Source organism: Diaphorina citri, unplaced genomic scaffold (genome assembly GCF_000475195.1).
Source record: "Diaphorina citri unplaced genomic scaffold, Diaci psyllid genome assembly version 1.1 scaffold968, whole genome shotgun sequence".
Taxonomy (NCBI): domain Eukaryota; kingdom Metazoa; phylum Arthropoda; class Insecta; order Hemiptera; family Psyllidae; genus Diaphorina; species Diaphorina citri.
Genome location: NW_007378399.1, coordinates 90,473 through 107,895, shown reverse-complemented (window position 1 = coordinate 107,895; position 17,423 = coordinate 90,473). Strand labels below are relative to the sequence as shown.

The following is a 17,423-nucleotide window of genomic DNA, read 5'->3' as shown; positions in this document are numbered from 1 at the left end:
CTCATAGGGTACCTACCCAGTACCTTCGTAATTTAACTCCAGACCACTTTTATTTGTTTCTTTGTAGGGCATAATAATAGGGAAAACTATACAAGTATGAAATTGAAATACAAAATCCAATCAGGACAATGGATTTTCCTTAATGTTCCTCAGCTCTTTCTCTCTCTCCCTCTTTCTCTTTCTTCTACCTACGTGTATTATATGTACATTAATAATAAGAATGGTTTATTTAATGTAACTATAAAAACATCTTGTAACTATTCAAGTAAGTAATCGAATGAAAAAGTCATTGATGAACGTTAGAAAAGGGTTATGTCCATGAAAATATGTATACAAATCTGCAGCGAGCCTTAACTTGTAGAAAGTTCATAATGTTGACTTTTAGACAAATTCTCTTATATATAGAGGTACGATTTAAGCAAATTCTCTTATAAAGAGGTCCAAGGTACAAGAATTCTCTTATATAGAGGCAAATCGTTACCTTGGGCCAGAAAAATATTCTCTTATATCGAGGTTTCTCTTATATCCAGGTTTCTCTTATATTTCTTCTCTTATATCCAGGTTTTTGGCTCAAAAATGAAGGGCCCAGAAAATTTTCTCTTATATCCAGGTTCGACTGTATCCCTGTATGTGGATATTGTGGATAGAAAGGAGGGATATATCCCTGTAATGTGGATAAAGTGGAGGGATATTTTGTATGTGGATGGTACAGAGGAGGGATATTTTGCGGATGGTACAGAGGAGGGAATAATTTTAGAAAGGAGAGATAATATGGGGATGTGCATTGTATTGTAGATGGAAAGATTTAGATAACACATTAACTTCCCGTCTGCCTCGGTTCTATCCCTTGTTCTACGTATCTGTACACAAAAGCTTCACAATACAGAGTGATCTATAGGTAGGTACTTATTTTGTGTGTATAAATGTATAGTGTATACCTACAACCTATATAATTATGTACCTACGTAAGAATTCCCTCAAGAAGGAATAGATTTATATTGCCAAAATCCACCCTAATGTTTGAGGTAAAACTTTTTTTAGCTAAATTTCCTTTAGGGATAAGCTTTTGTTTATTTTATTTTTTCACTTTCTATTAGTAAATTATAGCGAAGCTATACTAGTAATAATAAGAAAGTACCTATTGCAATCGGTCCGAATTTTTAAAATCGGGAAATTGTTGGAAATGTCCGTTTTGGGGTCCCCTGATTCCATTTTTTTTTTTTTTTTAACTTTTTTTACAAAAATACCTATCCATTGAATTGGAACAATTTAACATTTTCTGCGAACATCATCACAGTTCACTCACCACAATTCCGGGGACATCGCAGTTGGGTCCTTGATATCCTTTGGGACATTCACAGGCAAACGTATTGCCTTTGTCCACGCAATAGTGATGATGCGAGCAAGGGTTGGGGTCACACAGATCCACCTGAAATCATTGGAATATTTGATTACCTATTTGTGGTGAATCAAGGAGGTTCTTCACAATCTCTGTTGGTACATATACATACAATACAAACACAATGGTCCTCTTTTAAAGTATAGCCTCTCAGCTGTGTAAGAGGCGAAAACTCCCGAAGAAAGTGTAAAGGGGAAACCCCTAAGAAAGAGAAGAGGAGGAGGGAGTGATTGAGAACAATGGGATTTAAGAGAGGTGAGTAAGAGGAGTAGGAGGAAGATTGGCAATAGTTGAAACCACGTAGGATTCTGATCTCAGAGTCGAAAAAACCTTGAACCTCAGGAGTGCAAACCGTTAACTTGCTTCTAAAAAGTCCAATACATATATAGGTAATGCCTTAATCATAGGCTCAACTCCAAATAGACACTATAATCTAAATTCCAGTCACCCAACCAATTATTCCGAAATCTCACCTTAAAAAAAAAAAAAAAAAAAAAAAAAAAAAAAAAAAAAAAAAAAAAAATAGATTAGGATTTACGGTATCCATTGAATTTGAAACGAAACCCGGAATGGTAGAGGAAGAAGAAGGAGGAAGAGGAGAAGAAGAAAAAGGAAGAAGAAGAAGGAGTAGGAGAAGGAGAAGAAGAAGAAGAAGAAGAAGAAGAAGAAGAAGAAGAAGAAGTAGGAGGAGGAGGAGAAGGAGGAGGAGGAGAAGAAGAAGAAGGAGAGGAGGGGAACTGATTAATTATCCCCATTGAAATAAAACGCAAAGCAATAGGAAAAGGGAAGAGGAAGAGAAGAAGAAGGAGAGGAGGGGAACTGATTAATTATCCCCATTGAAATAAAACGCAAAGCAATAGGAAAAGGGAAGAGGAAGAGAGAAAAAGAGAATAGAAGGGAAATGTAGAGCGGAAACGGGACCCAATAATACTTTCCCTGGAGGCGACGAAGGAGAAAGAGGAGGAGGAGAGAAGAGAAGGGAAGAGAAAGAGAGAGGAGAGAGGAGAAAAAAAGGGGGAGGGAGGTAAAGAGAGTCCCTGGAGGCGACGAAGGAGAAAGAGGAGGAGGAGAGAAGAGAAGGGAAGAGAAAGAGAGAGGAGAGAGGAGAAAAAAAGGGGGAGGAAGGGAAGAGAATAGAAGGGAAATGTAGAGCGGAAACGGGACCCAATAATACTTTCCCTGGAGGCGACGAAGGAGAAAGAGGAGGAGGAGAGAAGGGAAGAGAAAGAGAGAGGAGAAAAAAAGGGGGAGGGAGGGAAAGAGAGAGAAAGAGCTGAGGAACATTAAGGAAAATCCATTGTCCTGATTGGATTTTGTATTTCAATTTCATACTTGTATAGTTTTCCCTATTATTATGCCCTACAAAGAAACAAATAAAAGTGGTCTGGAGTTAAATTACGAAGGTACTGGGTAGGTGCCCCATGGGTGTAGAAAATGTCATTAAATTACATTGTTTTGTCATACTCTGATTTAAAGTGGTCTGGAGTTAAATTACGAAGGTACTGGGTAGGTACCCTATGAGTGTAGAAACTGTCATTAAATTACATTGTTTTGTCATACCTACTCTGATTCTCTTTTGAATTTTGCATTGAAAATCGATGTCATTTTAGAAGATAGATCCGATAAATCTTCAATAGTTGTTTTTAAAGGCCTAAATACTTCTATACCTACATAAGTAAATAATAAAGGCTAATAAATGATTAATAAATAAATACAAATTGAGAAATATAGGTAAAAACGTACGAAAGCACCCATCGATAGAAAAAAATGGTGTGAACATCACAGGACTTTCTTTGATATTAATATCTGGTGGGAATAGGTATAGTAAACACAAGTAACAAGAACCTAGGATCTGCATTGACTCTGAAGGATGTTTTATCATGAATTCTTTGTGGTAAAACAGAGAGCTTCTTCACAACTTGTGGGTACCACAGCATTTTTACATGAGTAGGTACCTTCTTTACTATTAATTCTCATCTATTCGTTTCATCAATTTTTTTACACTGGTAATGGTCGCTACACGATTAAAGTAGCTACTCAATTGTTCTCAAGAAGCAGAGTGCCGCTCAAAGTCCAAGCACAAAGCCGAAAAAACTTCAAAGCCAGGACCTCCGCCGGCGTGGAAGCCTCGACCAAGGAGGTTGCTCGTTTCCGCAAATTCGGATCCACCCCAATAATTCCCCATTATCAAAGAACTTTCTATACCAGAGGTAACAGAAAGTAAAAAGCGGTTGTGAAAATTTCATTAAAGTTTGAAGATAACAAGGGTGGACGAAAAAAAAAATGAAATCGTTGGGTGACATTTGAAAAAAATTACTCTTCTTGTACAATATTTTTCTGCCTAAATCCCAAGTTTCAGCCATTGGTCCGTGTGTCTGTCCTTCCGTCTGTCTGTCTGTCTGTAAACAAAATATCTCGAGAACGGTAGGTAAGAGCTAGAGACTTGAAATTTGGCATGCAGCTGTCAAATGTGACAAGGATTCGACACGAAACTTTTGGTGCTGCAGTTGGTGGCATTTTTGCCGCTTTTTGGTGGTTTTCGACCTCTTTTTGGCGGTTTTTAGCTATTCTGACTAAACTGTTAGATATATTGTAAAGGTTACAATAGAAGAACACCCAAATAAGCATCATTCAGTAGGATAAGGAAAGTCGAGTGATGTTCACACCAGATTTTTATTTTAATAATCCTCCCCAAGCACTTTAGGTACGGAGGATGCTGTAGGGACACTAATAAATTTAATTGACAAGCTAGGGAATAGAGGAAAAAGCAAATTGCAAACAGTCAGAACTGACGCAACATATTTTTCCTTGAGGATAGAAAAAAATGGTGTGAACATCACAGGACTTTCTTTGATATTAATATCTGGTGGGAATAGGTATAGTAAACACAAGTAACAAGAACCTAGGATCTGCATTGACTCTGAAGGATTAATTGACAAGCTAGGGAATAGAGGAAAAAGCAAATTGCAAACAGTCAGAACTGACGCAACATATTTTTCCTTGAGGATAGAAAAAAAATGGTGTGAACATCACAGGACTTTCTTTGATATTATCGTCTGGTGGGAATAGGTAGAGTAAACACAAGTAACAAGAACCTAGGACCTGCATTGACTCTGAAGGATGTTTTATCATGAATTCTTTGTGGTAAAACAGAGAGCTTCTTCACAACTTGTGGGTACCACAGCATTTTTACATGAGTAGGTACCTTCTTTACTATTAATTCTCATCTATTCGTTTCATCAATTTTTTTACACTGGTAATGGTCGCTACACGATTAAAGTAGCTACTCAATTGTTCTCAAGAAGCAGAGTGCCGCTCAAAGTCCAAGCACAAAGCCGAAAAAACTTCAAAGCCAGGACCTCCGCCGGCGTGGAAGCCTCGACCAAGGAGGTTGCTCGTTTCCGCAAATTCGGATCCACCCCAATAATTCCCCATTATCAAAGAACTTTCTATACCTTTATTTATTTACTTATTTATTTCTGTACTTGCTTATAGGAACTGATGATCTAGCATTATTACACTTTTTCACCCATCAGAAAAGATTATTTTTGAATACCTGAGTTACATATCTGACTGGGATGACTATGAATTTTCCGATTTCAGTTGTCATTAATTTAATGAGCAACATTTTATGCAACACAGAGACGAGAAGGGTGTTTACTGACTCAGCAGAGATCCTCTTCGCATTGAGTAGTGATGAGGAAGGATCCCAACTTAGACTGCTATGCGAAACTTCAATAATTCCTGGGTTAGAACGCAACAGCAGGAAGATAGATGACATAAGTATTCAGAGAAGATAATACAGAATACCCAAATCAATTATTAAATCTAATCCCAACGTAGACTTCTATGCAAAACTTCCATAATTCCTGGAGTACGAATACAAAGATAGATGACAGTATTCAGAGAAGATAATACAGAATACCCAAATCAATTATTAAATCTAATCCCAACGTAGACTTCTATGCAAAACTTCCATAATTCCTAGAGTACGAATACAAAGATAGATGACTTATTCAGAGAATACCATATCAAATCTAAATGACTGCCTCTGAGAAAGCAAAACTTGTACATATGCAGAAAGTTGAACTTTTGTTCGAACTACAGAATCTCGTATTCTCGTAATACGGTAAAGCACACAAAGGCAAAACTTTCCAATTTCTTAGATATGGAAAACGACACCTAGATAGAAACAGGCTCCCGGATTACGCAGGATATCTCATTTCTCTGATCCTCTGCGATTCTGAGAAATAAAAAATGAATAGCTCATCCGCAAAGGGATTTAGCTTATTTAGCTAAAAGCTTTATACATCATTCATTCTACTACCGAGAAATTCACTTGATTTATCCCTCTACTTGTTCCATCTATTTATTCATTGTCAGATTATCACCATCTATTTACTATTAATGGCTTCTCGAAATAAATGTGTTTAGGATACGCAGACGAAAAAAGAGGAATGGATATTTCTCTCCTTACTTTTATTTATTGAAAAATATCCTAACATAAAGCATACCAGAAATGACATTTATCAGGATAAAATCTACAAGGATATCTACGTCTATCTACATATATCTTGAACATAAAAGCTTTTGAATACTTCTGGCTTCTGGAAGCGTGATAGGAAGGATCTATGCATTTTTTTTATACGAAGAAAATCTTTTGAAATTATATGTAAAACTTTTTCAATAAATTTTGAACGAGATAGAAAAAATGTCATCTCGAAAGAAGTTATAACTTATAACTTGAGAGACTTTTTTGTAAAACTTTGTCCCATTTTTCTTCAACATTCTTTTTATTTTTTTCAATAAATGAATTAAATACATATAAAATAATTGGATTTCTGTGATATTAGGAGTTATGCAGAGAGATATTGAATAATAGAAAGGACTTACTTATCAGTCCCATGATAGCAAACGAAAATATTATGTACCTACTATTTTAACCCCAAGAGATCACCTAGAAGTTCATTTTAGAAAGGAGTGAGAAAGGTCTTCTCACTCCTGACTTCACTCACAATCTCACACAGGAAAAGAGGTCCATTTGTCAATTTTTGCAGCGTGAGGACTGAATAGTCAGTAATGATTGGGATTATATTACACCAATTAAAATGCAAAATATTGTCTTTTCCAGAAGTCTGGCAGAGTCTGTAGTAAAATATTGTCCTAATAAAAACTATACAATCTGTTGAATGTTCCATTGTAGTAGAGAAAAACGTGTTTTGGCACTAAAAACTGACAATCGAAATTTTGACCCGATTACATTACTTTCCTTCCTATAGGATAAGGAAAGTAAAAATCTGGTGTGAACATCACTCGACTTTCCTTATCCTACTGAATGATGCTTATTTAGGTGTTCTTCTATTGTAACCTTTGCAGTATATCTAACCGTTTGTTAGTATAGCTGAAAACCGCCAAAAAGCGGTCGAAAACCGCCAAAATGCCATCAACTGCAGCACCTATCCTAATTAAAAGTTTTGTATTGCATCCCTGTCACATTTGTGGACTACATACCAAATTTCAAGTCCCTAGCTCATACCGTTCCCGAGATATTATTGAATTACACCTAAAACTGCCAAAAAGCGGCCGAAATGCCGTAAAGCGTTAAACCGATCTTAATCAAAAGTTTCGTGTCGAATCTTTGTCTTATTTGACAGCTGCATGCCAAATTTCAAGTCTCTAGCTCTTACCGTTCTCGAGATATTTTGTTTACAGACAGACAGACAGACAGACACACGGACCAATGGCTGAGACTTGGGATTTAGGCTCTAGGGACCTCAAAACGTGTTTTGGCACTAAAAACTGACTATCGGAAATTTGACCCGATTACATTACTTTCCTTCCTATAGGATAAGGAAAGTAAAAATGAATCAAAAAGTAGGACGAACACGATTCTCTCTCTCTTTCTCTTCCTCTCTCTCTCTCTATTTCTCTTTCTCTCTCTCTCTTTCTCCCTCTCTCCTTCTCGACTACAATGGAACATTCAACAGATAGTATAGTTTTTATTAGGAAAATATTTTACTACAGACTCTGCCAGACTTCTGGAAAAAACAATATTTTGCATTTTAATTGGTGTAATATAATCCCAATCATTACTGACTATTCAGTCCTCACGCTGCAAAAATTGGCAAATGGACCTCTTTTCCTGTGTGAGAGTGTGAGTGAAGTCAGGAGTGAGAAGACCTTTCTCACTCCTTTCTAAAATGAACTTCTAAGTGATCTCTTGGGGTTAAAATAGTAGGTATAGGTACATAATATTTTCGTTTGCTATCATGGGAATGATAAGTCCTTTCAATTATTCAATATCTCTCTGCATACCTCCTCCTAATATCACAGAAATCCAATTTTTTTAATATGTATTTAATGCATTTATTGAAAAAATAAAAAGAATGTTGAAGAAAAATACTATAATTAATCAAAATAATTGATAAGAAACTAAAAAAATTGTGATTTTATTATTGAACGAATCAAGAAACATCATTAAAAAAATGTCATAAGTGGGTCTCGATCTTGCATCCTCCACCTTGCTAGCCATATATAAATATAAGGTGGTACATCAAAATCTCTGAAAATTTCAAGTGGTACGTGTTTACTAAAAGGTTGAGAACCCCTGACCTATACATATTACCTATATTTCTCATAAATTTCTTGAAGTTTGCCAAATATCATGTCCATCGGCTCTAAAACCTAGCACAAACTGAAGAGTTTCCCGTTGAAAAACAAAGTCATTTCATGAAGCGACAGGAAGTTTCGGGACACACTTTAGCTACATTATTTTCTCTTTTTCTCTACCTCTTCCCCTTCTTTCCATTCCCTTTTATCCCTTTATCTCCTTTCTATTCCCTCTCCTCTATCCCTTTCTCTTCTCATCCCCTATTACCCGTATCTGGATGGTTCCCCATAAAACACAACTGTGCAACGAAAAGTCTCCTCAGTAGAACGTTTTATGTCGGTTATAAAGTTCAAGAACAAATGATACTTCCATTGTGGATAGTTATTTCTTGTACGAAAACACGGTTTAAAAACCGAGGGAAACTTTAGTGTGTAGTAATTTTGTCGTTCTTTTGTGAGTAGAGGAATGTCACACAGAGTGTACTTAGTGTGTTTTTGACTAGGAAGTAGGTATTAGGTAATTGCTAGCTTCGTAATACTTATTAGTATTTGGTACCTATACCTAAAGGTGTGGATAGTTATTTCTTGTACGAAAACACGGTTTAAAAACCGAGGGAAACTTTAGTGTGTAGTAATTTTGTCGTTCTTTTGTGAGTAAAGGAATGTCACAGAGTGTGCCTGCAGGTACTTAGTGTATTTTTGACAAGGAAGTAGGTAGGTATGGAGAATGATAAGGGGGAAAATGACAAGGGAGGGAAATGACAAGGGAGGAAACAACAAGGGGAAAAATAACAAGGGGGAGAATGGCAAGGGGGGAAATGACAAGGGAGGGAATAACAAGGAATGACACAAAAAGATTATACATACAAGATAGTATATAATACACTCCTCCTCCCACCAAAACTCTCAGCACATAATCTTTAACTGTCAGAGGAATCATCATTATTTCCGAAGGAAGGAAAACAAAAGTAGGTTAGATTACGTTGCCAGATTTCACGTCCCTGCAGACGCCACAAAGGAGGGATATAGTGTGCATTGTATTGGGAATAAAACGAAGGGATATACAGTCGAACCTGGATAAAAGAGAATCCAGGGGTCCACCCTTTTTTTTCTCTTATATCCAGGTTTCCACTAAATCCAGTTTCTCTCATATCGAGGTTCAGCATAGTGATTTTCTCTTATATCCAGGCTTTTGTACCATATTCACATAATTAATTATGCATACAGTCCACTTCAACTGGGAAGTCCGATGACCTTTGTCAAAAAATCGTCAAATATTTTTTGACTCGTTGATTAACAAGTAAGCATGTGAATAGTTGATCCCATGGGATTTTTCACGCCGAATCGAATGGTGAAACTTTTAGAACTGTCCGACTTAAGTTGAGAAGTTGCGGTTCCCCTCCATGCGCTTCCATCGGACTTCCCAGTTGACGTGGACTGTACATAGAGTACACAGTTACACAGTCATAATCATATTACACATACACACCTCATTATGTATGTAAAGGTTCAGTATAGTGATTTTCTCTTATATCCAGGCTTTTGTACCATATTCACATAATTACTTATGCATACATAGAGTACACAGTTACACAATCATAATCATATTACACACCTCATTATGTATGTACTACCTAGCTACCTACGTGTATTATATGTACATTAATAATAAGAATGGTTTATTTAATGTAACTATAAAAACATCTTGTAACTATTCAAGTAAGTAATCGAATGAAAAAGTCATTGATGAACGTTAGAAAAGGGTTATGTCCATGAAAATATGTATACAAATCTGCAGCGAGCCTTAACTTGTAGAAAGTTCATAATGTTGACTTTTAGACAAATTCTCTTATATATAGAGGTACGATTTAAGCAAATTCTCTTATAAAGAGGTCCAAGGTACAAGAATTCTCTTATATAGAGGCAAATCGTTACCTTGGGCCAGAAAAATAATGAAAAAGTCATTGATGAACGTTAGAAAAGGGTTATGTCCATGAAAATATGTATACAAATCTGCAGCGAGCCTTAACTTGTAGAAACAGGAACTTGTAGATTGTAGAAAGTTCATAATGTTGACTTTTAGACAAATTCTCTTATATAGAGGTCCAAGAATTCTCTTAAATCGTTACCTTCGGCCAGAAAAAAATAATCTTATATCGAGATTTCTCTTATATCCAGGATTCTCTTATATCCAGGTTCGACTGTATCCCTGTATGTGGATAGAAAGGAAGGATATATCCCTGTAATGTGGATAAAGTGGAGGGATATTTTGTATGTGGATGGTACAGAGGAGGGATATTTTGCGGATGGTACAGAGGAGGGAATAATTTTAGAAAGGAGAGATAATATGGGGATGTGCATTGTATTGTAGATGGAAAGATTTAGATAACACATTAACTTTCCGTCTGCCTCGGTTCTATCCCTTGTTCTACGTATCTGTACACAAAAGCTCCACAATACAGAGTGATCTATAGGTAGGTACTTATTTTGTGTGTATAAATGGTTTATTGTTGTGTGTATAAATGGTTTGGGGTCACACAGATCCACCTGAAACCTATGTATGTACCAAGTATGTACCTCTTATATTTCTTCTCTTATATCCAGGTTTTTGGCTCAAAAATGAAGGGCCCAGAAAATTTTCTCTTATATCCAGGTTCGACTGTATCCCTGTATGTGGATATTGTGGATAGAAAGGAGGGATATATCCCTGTAATGTGGATAAAGTGGAGGGATATTTTGTATGTGGATGGTACAGAGGAGGGATATTTTGCGGATGGTACAGAGGAGGGAATAATTTTAGAAAGGAGAGATAATATGGGGATGTGCATTGTATTGTAGATGGAAAGATTTAGATAACACATTAACTTCCCGTCTGCCTCGGTTCTATCCCTTGTTCTACGTATCTGTACACAAAAGCTTCACAATACAGAGTGATCTATAGGTAGGTACTTATTTTGTGTGTATAAATGTATAGTGTATACCTACAACCTATATATGTACCTACGTATGAATTCCCTCAAGAAGGAATAGATTTATAGGTATTGCCAAAATATCCACCCTAATATTTGAGGTAAAACTTTTTTTTTATTATTATTTTAAAAAGATGAGTGTTCCACCGCCATTTTTATTTCGTAGCAATGGAACAACTGCTACATTAGACGCTTGTGGCCTGGCCTGTGTCGTAGCATGCCCATCCCGTAGTATGCCTCTCATCAGATACTTTTTTTAGCTAAATTCCCTTTAGGGATAAGCTATTATTTTTATACTTTCCATTTCTTTTTTTTTTTTTTTTACAAAGTATCCATTGAATTATGAAAATTTGACATGTTATGTTTCTGCAAACATCATCAAAGTTCACTCACCACAATTCCGGGGACATCGCAGTTGGGTCCTTGATATCCTTTGGGACATTCACAGGCAAACGTATTGCCTTTGTCCACGCAATAGTGATGATGCGAGCAAGGGTTGGGGTCACACAGATCCACCTGAAATCATTGAAATATTTGATTACCTATTTGTGGTGAACCAAGGAGGTTCTTCACAATCTCTGTTGGTACATATTATGTACATACAAACACAATGGTCCTCTTTTAAAGTAGCCTCTCAGCTGTGTAAGAGGCGAAAACTCCCGAAGAAAGTGTAAAGGGGAAACCCCTAAGAAAGAGAGGAGGAGGAGGGAGTGATTGAGAACAATGGGATTTAAGAGAGGTGAATAAGAGGTGTAGGAGGAAGATTGGCAATAGTTGAAACTACCTAGGATTCCACCTATTTGTGGTGAATCAAGGAGGTTCTTCACAATCTCTGTTGGTACATATACATACAATACAAACACAATGGTCCTCTTTTAAAGTAGGTATATCCTCTCAGCTGTGTAAGAGGCGAAAACCCCCGAAGAAAGTGTAAAGGGGAAACCCCTAAGAAAGAGAGGAGGAGGAGGAGGAGAGAACAATGGGATTTAAGAGAGGTGAATAAGAGGAGTAGGAGGAAGATTGGTAATAGTTGAAACCACATAAGATTCCGATCTCAGAGTCGAAAAAACCTTGTACCTCAGGAGTGCAAACCGTTAACTTGCTTCTAAAAAGTCCAATACATAAAATATATAGGTAATACCTAATCATAGGCTCAACTCCAAATAGACACTATAATCTAAATTCCAGTCACCCAACCAATTATTCCGAGATCTCACCTTAATCTGACACCTCTGTCCCGTATATCCGTGTCCACATGTGCAAGAGAACCGTCCTACATGATCAGAACACGATCCACCATTCAGACAAGGTGATGATTCACATTCATTGTACTCGTACTGGCATTGCTCTCCTGAGTAACCTAGGATCAGAAAAACACACAAACAATAAAATTATTAATAGTCATAGGTACCATCCAAGTTATGATGTAAAATAAGTGGCCACATTAATAGAACGTGGATAAAACCTCCGTGATACATATACCTTAATATTGTATGACGATATGTTCGCGGATTTTGCGATTATGTTCGCGGATTTGGCAATTGTGTTCGCGGATTCGCGTCCCGAATCGACATTTTGGATATTTGGCGAGCCTAGTCATAGGTACCATCCAAGTTAGAATGTAAAATAAGTGGCCACATTAATAGAACGTGGATAAACCCTCCGTCATACATAATACCTTAATATTGTATGACGGAGGTTTTACAATCAGGTTAAACCTCTTGAAAAATTATAGTGAATTGGGAACTGACTCTCCAAGAATCTTGTTGGCATTCTAAAAATGTAAATATAACCTTCACATTCGAACCCATGTGTAGAAATATTCAAACCTATGCTAGGAAAAGGTTAAACTAATTTTATCCCATAAACAAAAGTTCAAATTCTTCGCAGATGATCTTTTTTATTTATTTTTCTCACCATTTGAAAAACTTTGAGAAGAAGAAGGTTTTTCATTATTCGCTTATTCGATGTTTGATAGCGCGAGAAATTAATGTAAAACGTGGTGTTAAATCACCTTAGTGCTTAGTGGGAGAAAAAATGCTGTTCGATAAAAATATCTATAAGTAGTGGTCTCCTTTAGCCAGTGGTCTCGTTCACTGAAGTTAAGTAACACTGCGTATTGTTGGTATCCGGATGGATGATATTTGCGTGCTTTCTTTTACCCGCGTCCTACTCAGGCTGGATGAGGTTAATGAGAAATGTTAAACCCATTAAAAAAAGGTCTCCTTTTGGAAAATTTAGGTCAATTCTACCCGGATTATTCAGAAACTCTTAAAGCCTGTTCCGACTTATCGGGAAAAAACGTGTCGTGTGTAGTGTGAACACTCTTATTTTAATTGCATTGCCTACAGGCCATTTGGAAAAAAATCGGATGAAACTTGTGTGAACAGCTCTTACCTGGTTGACAGTAGCATCTGTATCCATCCGTCTGATCTACACAAATCCCATGGCCACAAGGCGAGGAGGCACAATCGTCCAAATTATGCTGACACAGAGAGCCGCTAAATCCAGGAGGACAAAGACATTTGAATTGTTGGGCCGTAAGATTACTGGCGGCACAAGAGCCACCATTTTGACAGGGTCCTGACTCACATGGGTCGGAGGTGTCCTCACACGTCTTGCCTGTGAAACCTGTGGATCAAACAGTTAGGGGCTCAATTAGTCCAGTGATAACGAGCTTTTTTTTCCGGAGAGGTTTGAAAGAGAAAGTTCTCTGCTTTTAAGGTCTGTAACTGCTTTAAAGTCTGATCGTCCCGAAAACGAAGAGAGAAGGAAGACAGGATAGAAGAAAGCCAGCCGTTCCGAGAACGAACCTTATCTGTCCAGGATGAAATCCACCCCTTCCAGGAATCGAACCTGCAACCTAGCGCTTACAAGGCACGCGCTACCCTCCAAGCTAACTAGGCTGGCTGATGGTAACGAGATTGCTTGCCATTCACATGGTACCTAAATTATAGGGGGTGAACTCACTGGGGCCAATAACTAGGGCATTTTTTACATGACCAATAGTTAGTACATCACTTACCCTATTTGCATAATTCCTTCTTTTTTTTACAAAAAAAAGGTAGGTATTTCTCCGCCCTACCAACCTCAGTGGTGCAGTTGTTAACGCGTTGGACTTTGGATCTGGAGGTTGTTGGTTCGAGTCCAAGTCATGTCATGAAATTTATCTAGGTGAAATAATCAGGGAACGATGTTTGTAACAAGCATTTAAATATGCTTAACACAATTAAAATTCCTTTTTTATTATTTTTCCGCCCTTCTGAAAAAAAAGTTCGTCCTAACCTAGCGCTTACAAGGCACGCGCTACCCTCCAAGCTAACTAGGCTGGCTGATGGTAACGAGATTGCTTGCCATTCACATGGTACCTGATTTATAGGGGGTGAACTCACTGGGGCCAATAACTAGGGTATTTTTTACATGACCAATAGTTAGTACATCACTTACCCTATTTGCATAATTCCTTCTTTTTTTTACAAAAAAAGGTAGGTATTTTTCCGCCCTTCTGAAAAAAAAGTTCGTCCACTGATCCCGTCCACAGTCCACACCCACACTCACATCCTTCCCATTCTACCAACATTCCTCCAATAAGTTCAATGGAAAGCAAAAACCACTTTAACTGCGGGGTAGAACAGGAAAACACGTCATCAATATGAGTTTCACGGGGATAGGAAAGGTAAAAAACATCTCCCGTAGAGAGGAAATCCCCGGAAGCTGTGAGATAATGAATAAATACTTTGTGCTGAATGGAAAATATACGGGTAATGTACAGAGTGAGCTTAAAGTCATCATTAAACAGTCGTCTCAAACAAGTACCTACATATTAGCAATGTAGTAGGTATCCTGAAGAAATAAGACGAAAAAGAGATGGACAAAATAAGCCAAAAATAGACGGAAAATTTACAAGGAAACTATTTATAGGAGAAAAAATATAGGATAAAAATATGTTGTGTTGTATACAGGGTGCCGGGTGCCCCTATACTCATCTTCAAATTGTCATCCGAACTCTGAAGTCTGACATTATACTCGTAATGCGATTTTGAATCACTTGAAACAATAAACTGAAAAGTCGACCTCAAATTTGCATAAAATGAAGTTTTTTTCTCTCTTAAACATTGAAATTGGCTTTCGGATCGTTCAAAAGGTAACTAAATTTCTAAATTAGTACATATTTACGCGGGCCTCAGTTTGTGCGACTCTGAATTTGGATCTTTCTTTCGAAGATATCAGAATACCCTGTATACTAAGAGAGATATATCTAGGTGTTACTCGCATATCCTATATCCATGTTTAATTTCAACCCTGCGAAAGTTTTGCGCTTCTCTAATTGCATTTGGGTGCCCATTTTTACCGCACCGCACTCCAAACATAAATTTCATTTCCATGCAAATTGACTTTTCCATTTTCTAAAATATGAAAAAGTTTTGGTTTGGGGTAACTCACACTGTTCCCTCGACTAGAGAATAAAATGGGTGTTTCATCGCCTTTTTATCGTGAAAATGAAACAGCTGCTTTGTTGGACTTTATAATCTGTGTCACAGTATGATAAGACAATCTCCTAGTGTTTTATTTACTTCTTGATCGAATGGGCAGGTCAACATTTTAAGACTACCATTAAATTAACCCGTTGAAATACATATGTGAGAGAAGGCACTTTTGCCCGTTCATTGGTGAGAATCAAACCCCGTGATGTCCTTCTGAATGGCAAGCAAGCTGAACCAATCGTTCCCTCATATTCTCTCTCTCTCTCTCCCTCTCTCATTTTAGGTATAGTAAAGAATAGTGGTATAGTAGGTATTAGTATAGTAACCTATTCATATTAGGCATACTAAAGAACGTCAAGAATCCAAGTGACCCCTAACTGTGACCCTCTAGTTTGACCTTCACTCAGGAGGTTCACTGTGAAATTGAGAAAGCAATTCATCGGATGTGAAAGGGTAGGGTACCAGGGTACGGGTAAACTTGTTTTAGAAACTTTTTGGGTAGCCTCTAGTTTGACCTTCACTCAGGAGGTTCACTGTGAAATTGAGAAAGCAATTCATCGGATGTGAAAGGGTAGGGTACCAGGGTACGGATAAACTTGTTTTCGAAACTTTTTGGGTAGAAAAAAAAGGGTGTCTGAAGTTTGAACTACGAAATATTATAACTTAGTCAAGTACCTACACCTCTGGAGGGGTGACAGAAATTAATGGCTTCTCGAAATAAATGTGTTTAGGATACGCAGACGAAAAAAGAGGAATGGATATTTCTCTCCTTACTTTTATTTATTTACCTACCGCACCGCACTCCAAACATAAATTTCATTTCCATGCAAATTGACTTTTCCATTTTCTAAAATATGAAAAAGTTTGGGTTTGGGGAACCTCACACTGTTCCCTCGACTAGAGAATAAAATGGGTGTTTCATCGCTTTTTTATATCGTGAAAATGAAACAGCTGCTTTCTTGGACTTTATAATCTGTGTCACAATATGATAAGACAATCTCCTAGTGTTTTATTTACTTCTTGATCGAATGGGCAGGTCAACATTTAAGGACTACCATTAAATTAACCCGTTGAAATACATATGTAAGAGAAGGCACTTTTGCCCGTTCATTGGTGAGAATCAAACCCGTGTCCTTCTGAATGGCAAGCAAGGTGAACCAATCGTTCCCTCATATTCTCTCTCTCTCTCCCTCTCTCATTTTAGGTATAGTAAAGAATAATGGTATAGTAAGTATTAGTATAGTGACCTTATAACTGTGACCTATTCATATTAGGCATACTAAAGAACGTCAAGAATCCAAGTGACCCCTAACTGTGACTCTATTTTGACCTTCACTCAGGAGGTTCACTGTGAAATTGAGAAAGCAATTCATCGGATGTGAAAGGGTAGGGTACCAGGGTACGGGTAAACTTGTTTTAGAAACTTTTTGGGTAGAAAAAAGGGTGTCTGAAGTTTGAACTACGAAATATTATAACTTAGTCAAGTACCTACACCTCTGGAGGGGTGACAGAAATTAATGGCTTCTCGAAATAAATGTGTTTAGGATACGCAGACGAAAAAAGAGGAATGGATATTTCTCTCCTTACTTTTATTTATTTACCTACTTATTTATTTCTGTACTTGCTTATAGGAACTGATGATCTAGCATTATTACACTTTTTCACCCATCAGAAAAGATTATTTTTGAATACCTGAGTTACATATCTGACTGGGATGACTATGAATTTTCCGATTTCAGTTGTCATTAATTTAATGAGCAACATTTTATGCAACACAGAGACGAGAAGGGTGTTTACTGACTCAGCAGAGATCCTCTTCGCATTGAGTAGTGATGAGGAAGGATCCCAACTTAGACTGCTATGCGAAACTTCAATAATTCCTGGGTTAGAACGCAACAGCAGGAAGATAGATGACATAAGTATTCAGAGAAGATAATACAGAATACCCAAATCAATTATTAA

The 17,423-nt window shown here is 37.3% G+C and overlaps 1 protein-coding gene across 1 annotated transcript in view; it reads right to left on the bottom strand.

The window, feature by feature from the left end:
• Positions 1-17,423, bottom strand: part of LOC103513423 (delta and Notch-like epidermal growth factor-related receptor) — a 56,712-nt gene that overhangs the window by 3,737 nt on the left and 35,552 nt on the right. The window contains exons 9-11 of the mRNA XM_026826618.1: positions 13,375-13,608; positions 12,195-12,337; positions 11,374-11,493 (exon numbers count right to left, since the gene is read on the bottom strand). Coding sequence (XP_026682419.1) covers positions 11,374-11,493; positions 12,195-12,337; positions 13,375-13,608 — 497 coding nt within the window. The remainder of the gene's footprint in view (positions 1-11,373; positions 11,494-12,194; positions 12,338-13,374; positions 13,609-17,423) is intronic.